This window comes from Lepidochelys olivacea, assembly GCF_965140295.1.
Source record: "Lepidochelys olivacea isolate rLepOli2 genome assembly, chromosome: 1".
Lineage (NCBI taxonomy): Eukaryota > Metazoa > Chordata > Testudines > Cheloniidae > Lepidochelys > Lepidochelys olivacea.
Window position 1 is genome coordinate 9,885,942 of NC_140411.1, and position 12,982 is coordinate 9,898,923.

Genomic DNA, 12,982 nt, shown 5'->3' on the forward strand with positions numbered 1-12,982 from the left:
CTTCTTTTCTCAATCACTAATCACACCCAGGTTTTTAACCTTTCCTCGCAGCTCAGGTTCTCTCAACCTTTGATCATTTTTATTCCTCTTCTCTGGACTCTTCAAATTTGTCCCCATCTTTCCTAAAGTGCGGCCCCCAGAACTGGACACAGTTCCCCAGCTGAGTCCTCACCAGTGCGGAGTGGAGTGGGACAGTTACCTCCCGCATCTTACATATGACACTCCTGTTACTACACCCTGGAGTGATATTAGCCCTTTTCACCACTGCATCACATTGTTGGCTCACGTTCAGCTTGTGATCTACTGTAACCCCCAGATCCTTTTCAGCAGTTCTACAGCCTGGCCAGTTATTCCCCATTGTGTGGTTGATTTTTCCTTCCGAAGTGACGTACTTTGCTCTTGTCTTTACTGGATTTCATCTGGTTGATTTCAGACCAGTTCTCCAATCCAGGCCCTTTTGAATTCTAATCCTGCCCTCCAAAGTGCTTGCAACCCCTCCCAGCTTGCTGTCATCCACAGCGTGATAAGAATACCCTCTGCTCCATTTTCCAAGTCATAAGGAAGTGGACAAGCAGCTGAACAAAAGCTCCCAGAGTGATGCCGGGGCAAAACGGGCGGATGTGCTCTTTGGATGTTGTGACGGGGCGCTCTGCTCACAGCTGGGTGACGCTGCCTCCTGGCTGTTCTGGGGATTAGCTCCACCAGGCCGATGCCCCTTCCTGCGGTTGCCCTCTGTCTCTCTGTCTCTCTCTCTCTCAGTCTGCAGCCCCTTCCTCATGACTCCAGCCAGGTGGCTCAGCGGTTCCCCTGCCAGGGTGGTCTTTCAAGGTCTCTCTCCCCGCGCAGCATCAGGCCATCCTCACGCCCGCTGCCCTGATGGTGTCACCCCATCAGCGACTCCGGCAGCCTTCGTATCCACTCCCCTTAAAACACACCCTGCCGTGGATGGGAGGGGAACCCAGGCCCACCCTCCACTCTGGGTTCCAGTCTAGGGCCCTGTAGTGAACCGTTCAGATCTGCATCTCCACCGCCTTACTGATCTCACCGCTGGACTCCTTCTACCAGGGTCCTTCTCCCTTATCTCAGGGAGAGGCACTGCAGGCTTCCTCCTGCACCTTCACACACTATTTCCAACCTCCTGGCTTTATAGAAGACCCTCCCATTACATAAGAACGGCCAGACTGGGTCAGACCAAAGGTCCATCCAACCCAGTATCCTGCCTTCCCACAGTGGCCAATGCCAGGTGCCCCAGAGGGGGTGACTGGAGGGCTGAAGGAAAAGGAACCGTGATGGGGACATGAGAAGTGGCCACCCGTACGAAGCTTCGGGTTGGCAAGGGGCATGCCCCAGCTCCTTCAGAACCAGCTGATGGCGATGGAGATGTGACACTCGCAGTGACGGGAGACTTATTTCATCATGTAAGGGCTATCAAAACCCAGCTGCTTCTTTATTTAATGAGTACATCAGTCATTGGCCATTTCCACTGTTAACACATTAACCTAAAATCAACATCATTTTACATTGATCTCTTTTAAAATAACGTTGACCTTTAAGTAAGGACCTGAAAACCATGAATAAGGAACAAGAAACAAGGAACCAACTTCAGTCTCTTGGCCCAGAGCTGTGGAGCAGGAAGATCGGCCTTCTGTAAAGGGGCCAGGTGGGCACGGGTGTGGTTAAGGGGAGTGGGTAGCACAAGCAAAGAGGCCTTTCCCCGTGGGCAGGGGAATCCTAGGAGAACAGGATTCCTGGATGCAGCGGTGGCATGAATGTGTGTGTCTGACCGGCCTCCCGCTGGCTGGGTGATGACAGAAGGCAGCGGGCAGCTAATAGGAGAAGGCAGCTGTTTCCCCAGATGCAGCGGGGGGAGGAAAGGGGCAGCGGAGGAGGGAAGAGTGGGGCTGCACTGGGGAATGCAATGAGTGGGGATGCGTGGTCCCTTGGCAGCCTGAGGCTGCATTGCACCGCACTGTGCCACCCAGGTCATTAAGGTCTGCACTCGCTTCCCCCCTCCGCCCCCCCTGCCAGTGTGCCTCACCCCAGACCTAGCAGTCTGTCTAGGGCCAGAGAGTAATGCACTGACCCAGTCAGTGCTTCATGCTAGTTGTTAACAGTATAGGGCATATGACACACAGCAGAACAGTTTTGATTCTATCCTGTAGAGAGCATTGGTCTCACACACACACACACGCATCAGGTCATAATGCCACGGATCACCCCATCTCAAAAAGGATAAAGCTGGAAAAGGTTCCGAGAAGGGCAACAAAGACGATGAAGGGTTCAGAACGGCTTCCATACGGGGACAGACTAAAAAAATTAGGGCTGTTTGGCGTAGAGAAGAGATGCTGGGGGGGAGGGGGGGGATCTGCTAGAGGTCTATAAAATCATGACTGGTGCAGAGAAAATGAATAGGGAAGAGTCATTTATCCTTCCGCACAGTACAAAAGCCAGGGGTCACCCAGTGACATTAACAGTCAGCAGGTTTAGTACAAACAAGAGGAAATACTTCTTCACACAATGCATAGTTAACCTGTGGAACTCGTTGCCAGGGGATGCTGTGAAGGCCAAAACTATAATGGGGTTCAAAAAAATCATCAGAGAAGTTGATGGAGGATAGGTCCATCCATAGCTATTGGCCAGGATGGTCAGGGATGCAACCCCATGCTCTGGGTGTCCCTAAACTGCTGAGTGCCAGGAGCCAGAAGTGGACGACAGGGGTGGATCAAGCCATGATTGCCCTGTTCTGGGCACTCTCCCTGACGCTGTGGTACGGGGCCACTGTCAGAGATGGTCTGACCCAGTCTATACACAGCCCCCATCCTCTCGCCCTGCAGGGGGAAAGCTGCTTAGCCATCACGAATCCAGCTTCCTGAGCGTTCTTCCTCTGGCAGACGGACAAGAGGGGGCAGGAGTGGGGGAGGCTGGAAGGATTTGCCCGTCCACCTGCGGGCTCAGATTGGGGAGTGGGGAGGGAGCGCAGCGCGGTTCAGAGCCCCACCCTTACCAGGCTGAGCTGTGAGTGGCTGGCTCTGGCTGGCCGGCTGCAACATCGGCCCTGCTCTGCCCCTTACCTGCCGGCTGCTGTTTCGGCAGCTTCCCTGGCGCGTCGGTCGTTCCCGGTGAAATAAACAGGGCTGCCTGGTGCAGTGTCAGACCCAGTGCATTTCCCCTGCTTGTTTGGCAGCACGAAGGGGAGCCTGGGGGGAGAGAGGGGCTGAGCAATAAAGCCAAAATATTTGTCTTTAAAAGGCATCCTTGTTGCCAGTGCTTTGACAGCCCCGTTGGCCTGCCTCTAGCCCCTTGCAGTAGCAGATCTCACAGCACTTCACAGGCATCAATTTCCTTTATTCGTTTGTGGGAGGCAGTACGGTCTAGTGGGTGTAGCACCGGGCTGGGCGTCAGGAGACCTGGGCTCTTCCCATAGCTCTGCTGCTGACCGGCTGGGTGACGCTGAGCAAGTCCTGTCCCCGCTCGGTGACTCAGTTTCCCTTCCTGTCCTTTGTCTTATCTCTGTAGCCTGGGAGCTGTTTGGGACAGGGACTCTGTGTGTGTGTGTGTGTGTGTATAAGTGTTACTGCATACAACAATTGCACACTGTGGCCATCCAAAATGTCATGGCAGCCGTAAGGGCAGAACCCAGATCTTCCTGCTCCAAAAGGGCAGTTGCCTCGCACCCAAGCCAAGAGAGACTCTCCTTTGGTTGCTGGCATTATAGGGCTGATGACACATGGCTGAGCAATTGCAACAGCTAGCAGAGCGCAGTGCTACACATACACATTAGCCAGTTTGCTCCAATGCAGCTCGGTAAGGTTGCTAAGCGGTTTCAGTTGTAACCTCCTTGTCCTGCTCTTTGCTCACTGGAAAACTCCGCCGGCGGCATTCCAGTGATAGCTGCATTCGGGGCCCGCACACGGCATTTACAGCACTGCAGCCCATCGCACTGAGCTGCTTTTTTAATTGTACAAGGGTGAAAAGATTCCCCTGGTGTCTTTCCCTCTCCAGCCACTCGGGGGTTGTGCTGGCCATTCCCATGGGGCAGGGGACTAGAGCTCAGCATGGGGGCAGGGCGCTCGGGGGCTGCAGCTGGCTTCCTGTTGCATAGCGTGGCGGGAATTGTGCTGCGTGGTTCAGTCCACGGGCCAGATCCATTGTAAGCCGGCGCGCCATTGCACTGGAAAGCTACAGTCTGGGGGTAGGAGCCAGGACTCCTGGCTTCTGCCCAATTTGGTACATGGACTTGGGCAAGTCCCCTGTCTGGGCCTTGTTTCCCCACAGTTAATTCATGAACATTTCTCAGTGGCTTTGAGATCCGTGAGAGTGCCGCTCTTCCTGAGCACTACGAGACGTACTGCAATAGCTCTCAGAGGCTGTACCGAGGTTGGGGCACCAGTGCGTCGGGTGCTGTACGGACACACAGTGAGAGACTGCCCCCATCCTGGGTAGCTTAGAGCCCCTGTAAACAAGGGCTGGACAGAGGACGTCTGAACCCCATGTCCAAGATGGGGGAGAGAGGCAGAGAGAGATTAAGGTGCAACGGTATTTAGGCATTGAAACCCATGGGGGTTAGGCACCTGAATACCTTTGAGGATCAGGGGCTGGCCAGGGTCGCACAGGGAGTCAGCGACAGAGCAGGGAATTGGACCCCGATCACTTGAGTCCCAGCCTAGTGCGTTAACCGCAAGCCCATCCTTCCGCTCTGCGGCGCCCTGGCCTCGCGGGGCTCCGCGACCGTCTCTCTAACCCCTCTTCCTTCCGGCTTGCCGCAGGTTCCAGAAGCACGTCCACACCTACCGGATCCTGCCAGATGAGGATGACTTCCTAGCGGTGCAGGTAGGGACCGCCACGCTGCCGTGTGCCAAGACTGGCATAGTTCTTGCCGCGGGCGCAGCCCTGTCCTCGCTGCTGGGACCCAGATCTCGAGCCCAAGCAATGGGGCAGGGTCCTGGGGACAGGGGGTTGCCCCTGCTTACCCTGTCCACGCAGGCGTATGCCGTAAGCTGTGCCGGTGTTCACTGGTTCTACTACGAAGGATAAAAGCCGTACTAGTGGTGCCAGCTGAGAGTGTCCTTTGGCTCAAGCCATAGAGGCTTCTGCTTCTGAACCTCAAGGGTCCGAGTTCAATGCCTGCCGTGCCGTGTGGTGGCTGTTGGGGGCTGGCTACCGAGAGGGGGGCTTAGCTTGGGCACCGTCCATAAGGGCTGGCTCCCGCCTTCCCTGGCTGAGGGGACGGAGGAGGCGCTGAGATGTGCAATGGCTCCGAGGAGGCCAGGCCCCCGCCAGTGAAAGTCCTGGGGCCAGTCAGCCAATGCGGTGGTGTCTGGTAGCTGAGACCTCGCGCACCGGAGGGGCGTCTGCTCGGCGTGGGCATTGCAGGTCCCATGAGGCTCTTCTGAAGAGCAGGTTTTTGCCCTGCTCCCCAGAGGTGGCTGCATTTCTGGGTAGCTGTTGTGCAGCGCCGTGGGCGAGGGGCTCTCTCCGGGCCATGGGTGTGGTTAGCAGTTCTGCTCAGCAGTCTCAGAGCAATGCCTCCCCCTCTAACGGTCTGCTGGGGCCTTGGCCTCTGGCCCGCCACCCCGACCCGCCAGGCACTGCCATGCCAGCCCCAGCCACCCCGAACCGCCAGGCACAGCCCCCCATACCCACCGGGCACTGCCATGCCAGCCCTAGCCACCCCGACCCGCCAGCCCCAGCCCCCCATACCCACTGGGCACTGCCATAACAGCCCCAGCCACCCCGACCCGCCAGGCACAGCCATGCTAGCCCCAGCCACCCCGACCCGCCAGGCACAGCCATGCCAGCCCCAGGCCCCCATACCCACTGGGCACTGCCATGCCAGCCCCTGCCACCCCGACCCACCAGGCACAGCCCCCCATACCCACTGGGCACTGCCATGCCAGCCCCAGCCACCCCAACCCGCCAGGCACAGCCCCCCATACCCACTGGGCACTGCCATGCCAGCCCCAGCCACCCCGACCCGCCAGCCCCAGCCCCCCATACCCACTGGGCACTGCCATGCCAGCCCCAGTCCCCCCATGCCCACCAGGCACTGCCATGCCAGCCCCAGTCCCCCCATGCCCACCAGGCACTGCCATGCCAGCCCCAGTCCCCCCATGCCCACCAGGCACTGCCATGCCAGCCCCAGCTCCCCCATGCCCACCAGGCACTGCCATGCCAGCCTCCCCGACCCACCAGGCTCTGCCATGCCAGCCCCAGCCCCCCAACCACCCGGGCACTGCCATGCCAGCCCCAGGCCCCCATACCCACTGGGCACTGCCATGCCAGCCCCAGCTCCCCCGGCTCACTGGGCACTGCCATGCTAGCCCCAGCCCCCCCATGCCCACCAGGCTCTGCCATGCCAACCCCAGCCTCCCCGACCCACCAGGCTCTGCCATGCCAGCCCCAGCCCCCCCATGCCCACCGTACACTGCCATGCCAGCCCCAGCCCCCCCAACCACCCAGGCACTGCCATGCCAGCCCCAGCCCCCCAACCAACTGGGCACTGCCATGCCAGCCCCAGCCCCCCTGACCTCCCAGGCACTGCCATGCCAGCCCCAGCCCCCCCAACCCCCCAGACACTGCTATGCCAGTCACAGCCCCCCTTGCCCACTGGGCACTGCTATGCCAGCCACGCCTGCCATGCCAGCCCCAGCCCTCCATGCCCACCGGGCACTGCCATGCCAGCCACAGCCCCCCAGACCCACCGGGCACTGCCATGCCAGCCACAGCTCCTCATGCCCACCAGGCACTGCCATGCCAGCCACAGCCCCCCCATACCCACCGGGCACTGCCATGCCAGTCAGAACCCCCTGCCACCGCCATGTTAGTCACAGCTTCTCCCCTCCCCCCCCCAAGTGATAGTGACGACAGTGTAATTAAATTTAACATCAGTGTTCGGGGGAAATGCCAGAGGAGCCCAGTGCAGCAGTGTTTCACTTCAGAAAGGGGAACTACACCAAAACGAGGAAGGTAATTAGCTGGAAATTAAAAGGAACTGTCCCAAGAGTGAAAGCCTGCAAGCTGCGTGGAGACTGTGTAAAAACACCATCATGGAGGCTCAAACGAAATGTATCCCCCAAATACAGGAAAAGCCCCAATAGCCCGAAAAGTGCCACCCTGGCTAAACAACAGAGTAAAAGAGGCAGTTAGAGGCAAAAAGGCGTTGGAAGTCAAATCCTTTTGAGGAAAACAGAAGGGAGCATAAACGCTGGCTACTCAAGTGTGAGAGTTTAATTAGGCAGCCAGGCGGAATTCGAAGAGCAGCTCGCTAAATACACAAAACCTGAAGAAAATCTTTTTTAAAAATACATCGGAAGCAGGAAGCTGCCCCTGGATGATCGAGGTGCTAAAGGAGCAGACAAGGCTGTTGTGGAGAAACGAAATGAATTCTATGCGTCGGTTTTCACGGCTGAGGATGTGAGGGGGGTTCCCACCTCTGAGCCATTCTTTGTAGATGACAAATCTGGGAACTGTCCCCAGTTGAGGTGTCAATAGAGGAGGCTTTGGAACCAGTTGATCCATTAAACAGTAATACGTCACCAGGACCAGAGGGCATCACCCAAGAGCTCTGAAGGAACTCCAGTATGAAACCGCAGAACTTCTAACTGTGGTACTAAGTGTAATAATCCGCCTCTGCACCAGATGGCAGGAGGGTAGCTAAGGCGATGCCAATTTTTAAAAAGGCTCCAGAGGTGATCCTGGCAGTTACAGGCCTGTAAGCTGAACTTCATAGAATCGTAGGACTGGAAGGGACCTCAAGAGATCATCTAGTCCAGTCCCGTGCACTCACGGCAGGACTAAGTGTTATCTAGACCAGTAGTTTTCAAACTGCGGGTCGGGACCCAGTACTGGGTGGTGGATTGGAAGGCACTGGGTCGCGGCGGCTCTGGGGCTAGTCCCTACCTGTTCTGACACCACGGTGTGCCCCAGAAGCGGCCAGCAGCAGGTCTGGCTGCTAGGCGGGGGGGACATGGGGCTCCGTGTGCTGCCCAAGCCCCATCTCCACACTCCCATTGACCGGTTCCCAGCCAACGGGAGCTGGGGGGGGGGGAGCAGTGCCTGGGGGCAAGAGCCATGCAGAGCCGCTTTCACGCCTCCACCTAGGAGCCGGACCTGCTACTGGCTGCTTCCAGGGCGCAGCGCGGTCCGTGGTGCCAGGACTAGAGGGAAGCCTGCCTTAGCACCACCACTTCACCGCTGATGGGGAGCTGCCCGAACCCTGCGCCCCAATCCTCTGCCCCAGCCCAGAGCCCCTGCCTGCATCCCAAACCCCTCATCCCTGGCCTCACCCCAGAGCCTGCACCCCCAACCCAGAGCCCTGACCCCCTCCTGCATCCCAACCCCCTGCCCCAGCCCTGAGCCCCCCAAACCCGGAGCCCCTCTTATCCCATGACTGCTTACTTTACTTAAGACTCTTTGGTGAGGAACCTTGTCAAAGACTTTCTGAAAGTCCAAATGCACTATATCAATTTGATCCCCCTCCACATGCTTGTTGACCCCCTTAAAGAATTCTAATAGATTGGTGAGGCATGATTTCCCTTTACAAAAACCATGTTGACTCTTCCGCAACAAATCGTATGAATCTATGTTTCAGGTAATTCTGTTCTTTACTGTAGTTTCAACCAATTTGCCTGGTACTGAAGTAATTCTTCCGCTCTACTCCGCACTGATAAGGCCTCAGCTGGAGCATTGTGTCCAGTTCTGGGCACCACATTTCAGGAAAGATGTGGACAAATTGGAGGAAGTCTAGAGAAGAGCAACAAAAATTATTAAAGATCTAGAAAACATGACCCATGAGGGAAGATTGAAAAAATTGGGGTTGTTTAGTCTGGAGAAGAGAAGACTGAGGGGGGACATGATAACAGTTTTCAAGTACATAAAAGGTTGTTATAAGAAGGAAGGACAAAATTTGTTCTCCTTAACGTCTGAGGCTAAGACAAGAAGCAATGGGCTTAAATTGCAACAAGGGAGGTTTAGGTTGGACATTAGGAAAAACTTCCTAACTGTCAAGGTGGTTAAGCACTGGAATAAATTACCTCAGGAGGTTGTCAGGGCTCTGGGCTGCAGGTGCAGGCTCTGGGGAGGGTCTGGGGTTGAAGGGATTGGGGTGTAGGAGGGGGCTCTGGGTTTGCGGGGCTCAGGGGTCTGTACTGGGCCCAGTGCTGTTCAACATATTCATAAATGATCTGGAAAAGGGGGTAAACAGTGTGGTGGCAAAATTTGCAGATGATACAGAACTGCTCAGACAGTTAAATTGAAAGCTGACTGAGAAGTGTTACAAAGGAATCTCACAAAACTGGGCAACAAAATGGCAGATTAAATTCAGTGTTGATAAATGGAAAGTAATGCACATTGGAAAACATCATCCCAACTCTACGTACAACCTGATGGGGTCTAAATTAGCTCTTTCCACCCCGGAAAGAGATCTTGGAGTCATTGTGGGTAGTTCTCTGAAAACATCCACTCAATGTGCAGCGGCAGCCAAAAAAGCGAACAGAATGCTGGGAATCATTAAGAAAGGGATCGATAAGAAGACAGAAAATATCAAGTTGTCTCTCTATAAATCCATCCAGCCTACACGTTGAATACTGTGTGCAGATGTGGCCGCCCCATCTCAAAAAAACATATATTGGACTTGGAAAAGGTTCAGAAAAGGGCAACACAAATGATGAGGGTAATGGAACGGCTGCCATAGGAGGAGAGATTAATAAGACTGGGACTTTTCAGCTTGGAAAAGAGACGGCTAAGGGGGGATCTGATCGAGGACTATAAGATCATGACTGGTGTGGAGACAGTGACTAAGGAAGTGTTATTTACTCCTACTCATAACACAAGAACCAGAGGTCACCCAGTGAAATTAAGAGGCAGCAGGTTTAAACAAAGAAAAGGAAGTGTTTCTTCACGCCGCTCACAGTCAACCTGTGGAACTCGTTGCTAGGGGATGTCCTGAAGTCAAATGTACAACTATGTTCAAAAAAGAATGAGATCAGTTCCTGGAGAATAGGTCCATCAATGGCTACTAGCCAGTATGGGCAGGGACGCAGCCCTATGCCCTGGGTGTCCTTAAATCGCCAACTGCCAGAAGCTGGGACCAGACAACAGGGAATCACTCGATAATTGCTCTGTTCTCTTCATTCGCTCTGTAGCTCCGGCGCTGTCCGAAGACAGGACCCTGAGCTCGATGCACCACTGGTCTGACCCCATCTGGCCGTTTTTATGTACACAACAGGACACCCCTGCCCGCAGAACTCTACACGTCACACAGGCAGAGTAGACACAGTACACACCAGGGCACATCCATACACAATACATACATCACAAGGTACACACCAGGACAGCTTCCCCCCATGCCCCATAATACAAGTTTACTTTGTGTAGCATCTTCCCAAGACACTTACCTGGGGCCAAGAAGACGGTGTGGAAAATCCAGTCGCAGCCAGGGGAGAGGGTGACTGGGAAGCCTGGGTGAAGACCAAGGTGTATTAGATAGAGGGCCTGGAAGCCCATGGCTGAGCTCAGGCCCCATCCTGCCAGGCACTGCCCACACACAGTGGGAGACAGTCCCTGCCCCCCAGAGCTCACCGTCTAAGGGCTGGTCTCCAGGGAGAATTTTACCGGCAAAGTTACGCTACTCGGGTTCTGCCTGGGGGACACATGTCCTGGAGTTACAGGGCCTTGTTCTGGCTTTCGATGCGACAGAAGCTGACCCACGGAGAAGGCTCTGTTAGCCCGGCAGTAGGACTATCTACGCGGGGGCTTACAGCTGTATAACGATGCTGGTGAAATTCCCTAGGTGGATGAGCCCTAGGCAGGCTGCTGGGGAAACTGAGGCACGGCACGGGGCAGTGAAGGAGCAGCCTGCGAGGGGGCTCGCAGGGCACAGGGGTGTAACTGAGCCCAAGTGGCGTGGGAAGGGGAGAACGGAGAGACGCCGCCCGCGGTGTGCCTGGCACGCCCTTGGACCAGCCTCCCTACCTTGGTGAAAGAGCCCCGCCCATGGGACCCCCTCCAGATATGCACAGCTGGGCCGCAGAGCTAGCTGGAGCGTCGAGTTCATGGCCACCGGGGCTCTTAGGTCCCCTTTGTCTCCGTTTCCTCTCCCTTTTCTCGCGTACTGCTCCCCCTTTCTTCTGCTTTGATGGACTCGGGGGCTCTGTCTGCTCTGGGGTTCCCCCGCCAACACGGCTGGAGCTCAGCACCGGAGGGCTCCCTGCCTTCGTGAGGGGGACCCCGGCACTACGGGGGTTTCCACGTCCAGGCGCCTGTCTCCCCGGGCTCTGTCCGGGGGCAGTGGAAATGCAGGCCGCGGAGCCTGGGCTTTCCAGGGCCATGCAGCGGGGCCGGCCGGGGCAGACGGTGCTGATCTTGGCAGGAAGTCAGGCTGGTCCATGCGCCGAGGTATTTATAGCCCGACAGTAACCCCTTTGTGCTGTCCGGCAGACAGGAAAACGCGGCCCCCGGGGAGGGACGGCCACAGAAAGGAGGGTGTTGTGTGCTCCAGCTCCCATGCCAGCCTTGCCCGCCGCATTGCCGAGTCAGCACACCCCCCCCCCGCCCCGTCTGCCTGCCCTAGAGTGACGGCCCCGGCCTCGGCAGCACCCTGGGGCACTGGGCCAGCTCCTGGGTGCCTGGCAGGGCCTCAGAGCAGGTACCGGATGGGAGCACCGGACACGCTTCCCCCAGCGTGCTCTGCTGCCCTGGCTCAGCGGGGCAGATCTCTACCGGGGGATGGGAACTTGCCAGCCGCAGGCCAATTGGTGCTGCCTGCACGATGGCACCGATTCACCTTCGCACGGGCTACCACGCGGGTACGGGAGAGGAACGCTTGTCGCGTGGAGCAGGGACACCTGGTCTCGGCCCGCTGTGCTTACGGCAGGACGTGGCACGAATTCAGGCCGGTTTTGCAGAAATCTTCGTGTGGAAGATGCCCCCCCACCGCATCCTTCCAACCCCCACTCTAAACAGGTTGCTGTTTTGGTTTGGAACGACTTTTCCTTTCCCAGTCTCCGTGGATGTCATTATTTCCAACGTCACCGACGTTCCAGAAGGGTCGCAGTCAAAGGGAAGCGGCTGGCTTTGGTTGGCCCAGGACGTTTCGGTTGCCGAGAAACCGGCCTTGGTTCCGCCTTTCACATCACCAAAACTTCCAGTTTTGTTCAGACCCGAAACTAACTTTGGTTTTCAGTTTTTCAAACTTGCCGCTGCCGTGACCCAGCTGTTGGCGACGCGGCTGGAGCAGTGATGCCGCTCCCCGCAGGGCGGGCTGGCTGCGTTTGCCTGCTGCACGCCCTTCCTCAGCGGATGAAAGCCGGACAGGCATTAACGAGGTCCTGCGGTGGTGTCGTCTCCTACCTTCCCAAGACCCCATGGTGTAGCTCAGCCTTTAACTAGGGAATCCTCACAAGGTGCTCGGGACTGTTAGCTCTGGGAAAATTGAGGCACGGCGCAGCAGAGTGACTTGGTCGGGGAGCAGTGTCAGAGCCCGGGTTACGCTCCAGGAGTTCTTGGCTCCCAGTGCTGCCTCTGAATCCCATTGAACTCCCCCGTCTCAGCTGTACATGGTTCACTGGCTGCAAGCTGTCCCCTTTGGCGGGAGTCAGCCCAGCCCTGCCCCTGGCGTGGGGAAGACAGGCCCTGGGACTTATTCACAGCACCAAAAGTGGCTTTTGCGGCCGCCTGCAGCTCCTGGGTCGCCAGTTCCTGTGGCTAGCCCTCGTCTTACAAACAGGCCCTGCAAGATGCACGAAGGCCGTTCTGGGGCAGCTAAAAGGGAGTGTAGTCGAGTGGTTAGAGCACGGGGTGCCCAGGCCCCAGATTTGCAGTGAGATTGGCAAGCCAAAGCCGGGACCCGTTTGCTAGTAGCAAAGCGCGTTGAGGGCCCGGCACGGAAGGCACTCGGACGCAGCCACGTTTGATCATGACGGTCTGTCCTGTGGGCTCAGTGTTCTCAGGGGCACAGCCCCACTGTCCTCTCCAGGTGCAGGGG

At 56.9% G+C, this 12,982-nt stretch overlaps 1 protein-coding gene across 1 annotated transcript in view; it reads left to right on the top strand.

Annotated features, from left to right (window-relative positions):
- INPPL1 (inositol polyphosphate phosphatase like 1) overlaps positions 1 to 12,982 on the top strand; it is a 74,707-nt gene that overhangs the window by 22,646 nt on the left and 39,079 nt on the right. Inside the window, exon 2 of the mRNA XM_084634237.1 lies at positions 4,767 to 4,830. Coding sequence (XP_084490363.1) covers positions 4,767 to 4,830 — 64 coding nt within the window. The remainder of the gene's footprint in view (positions 1 to 4,766; positions 4,831 to 12,982) is intronic.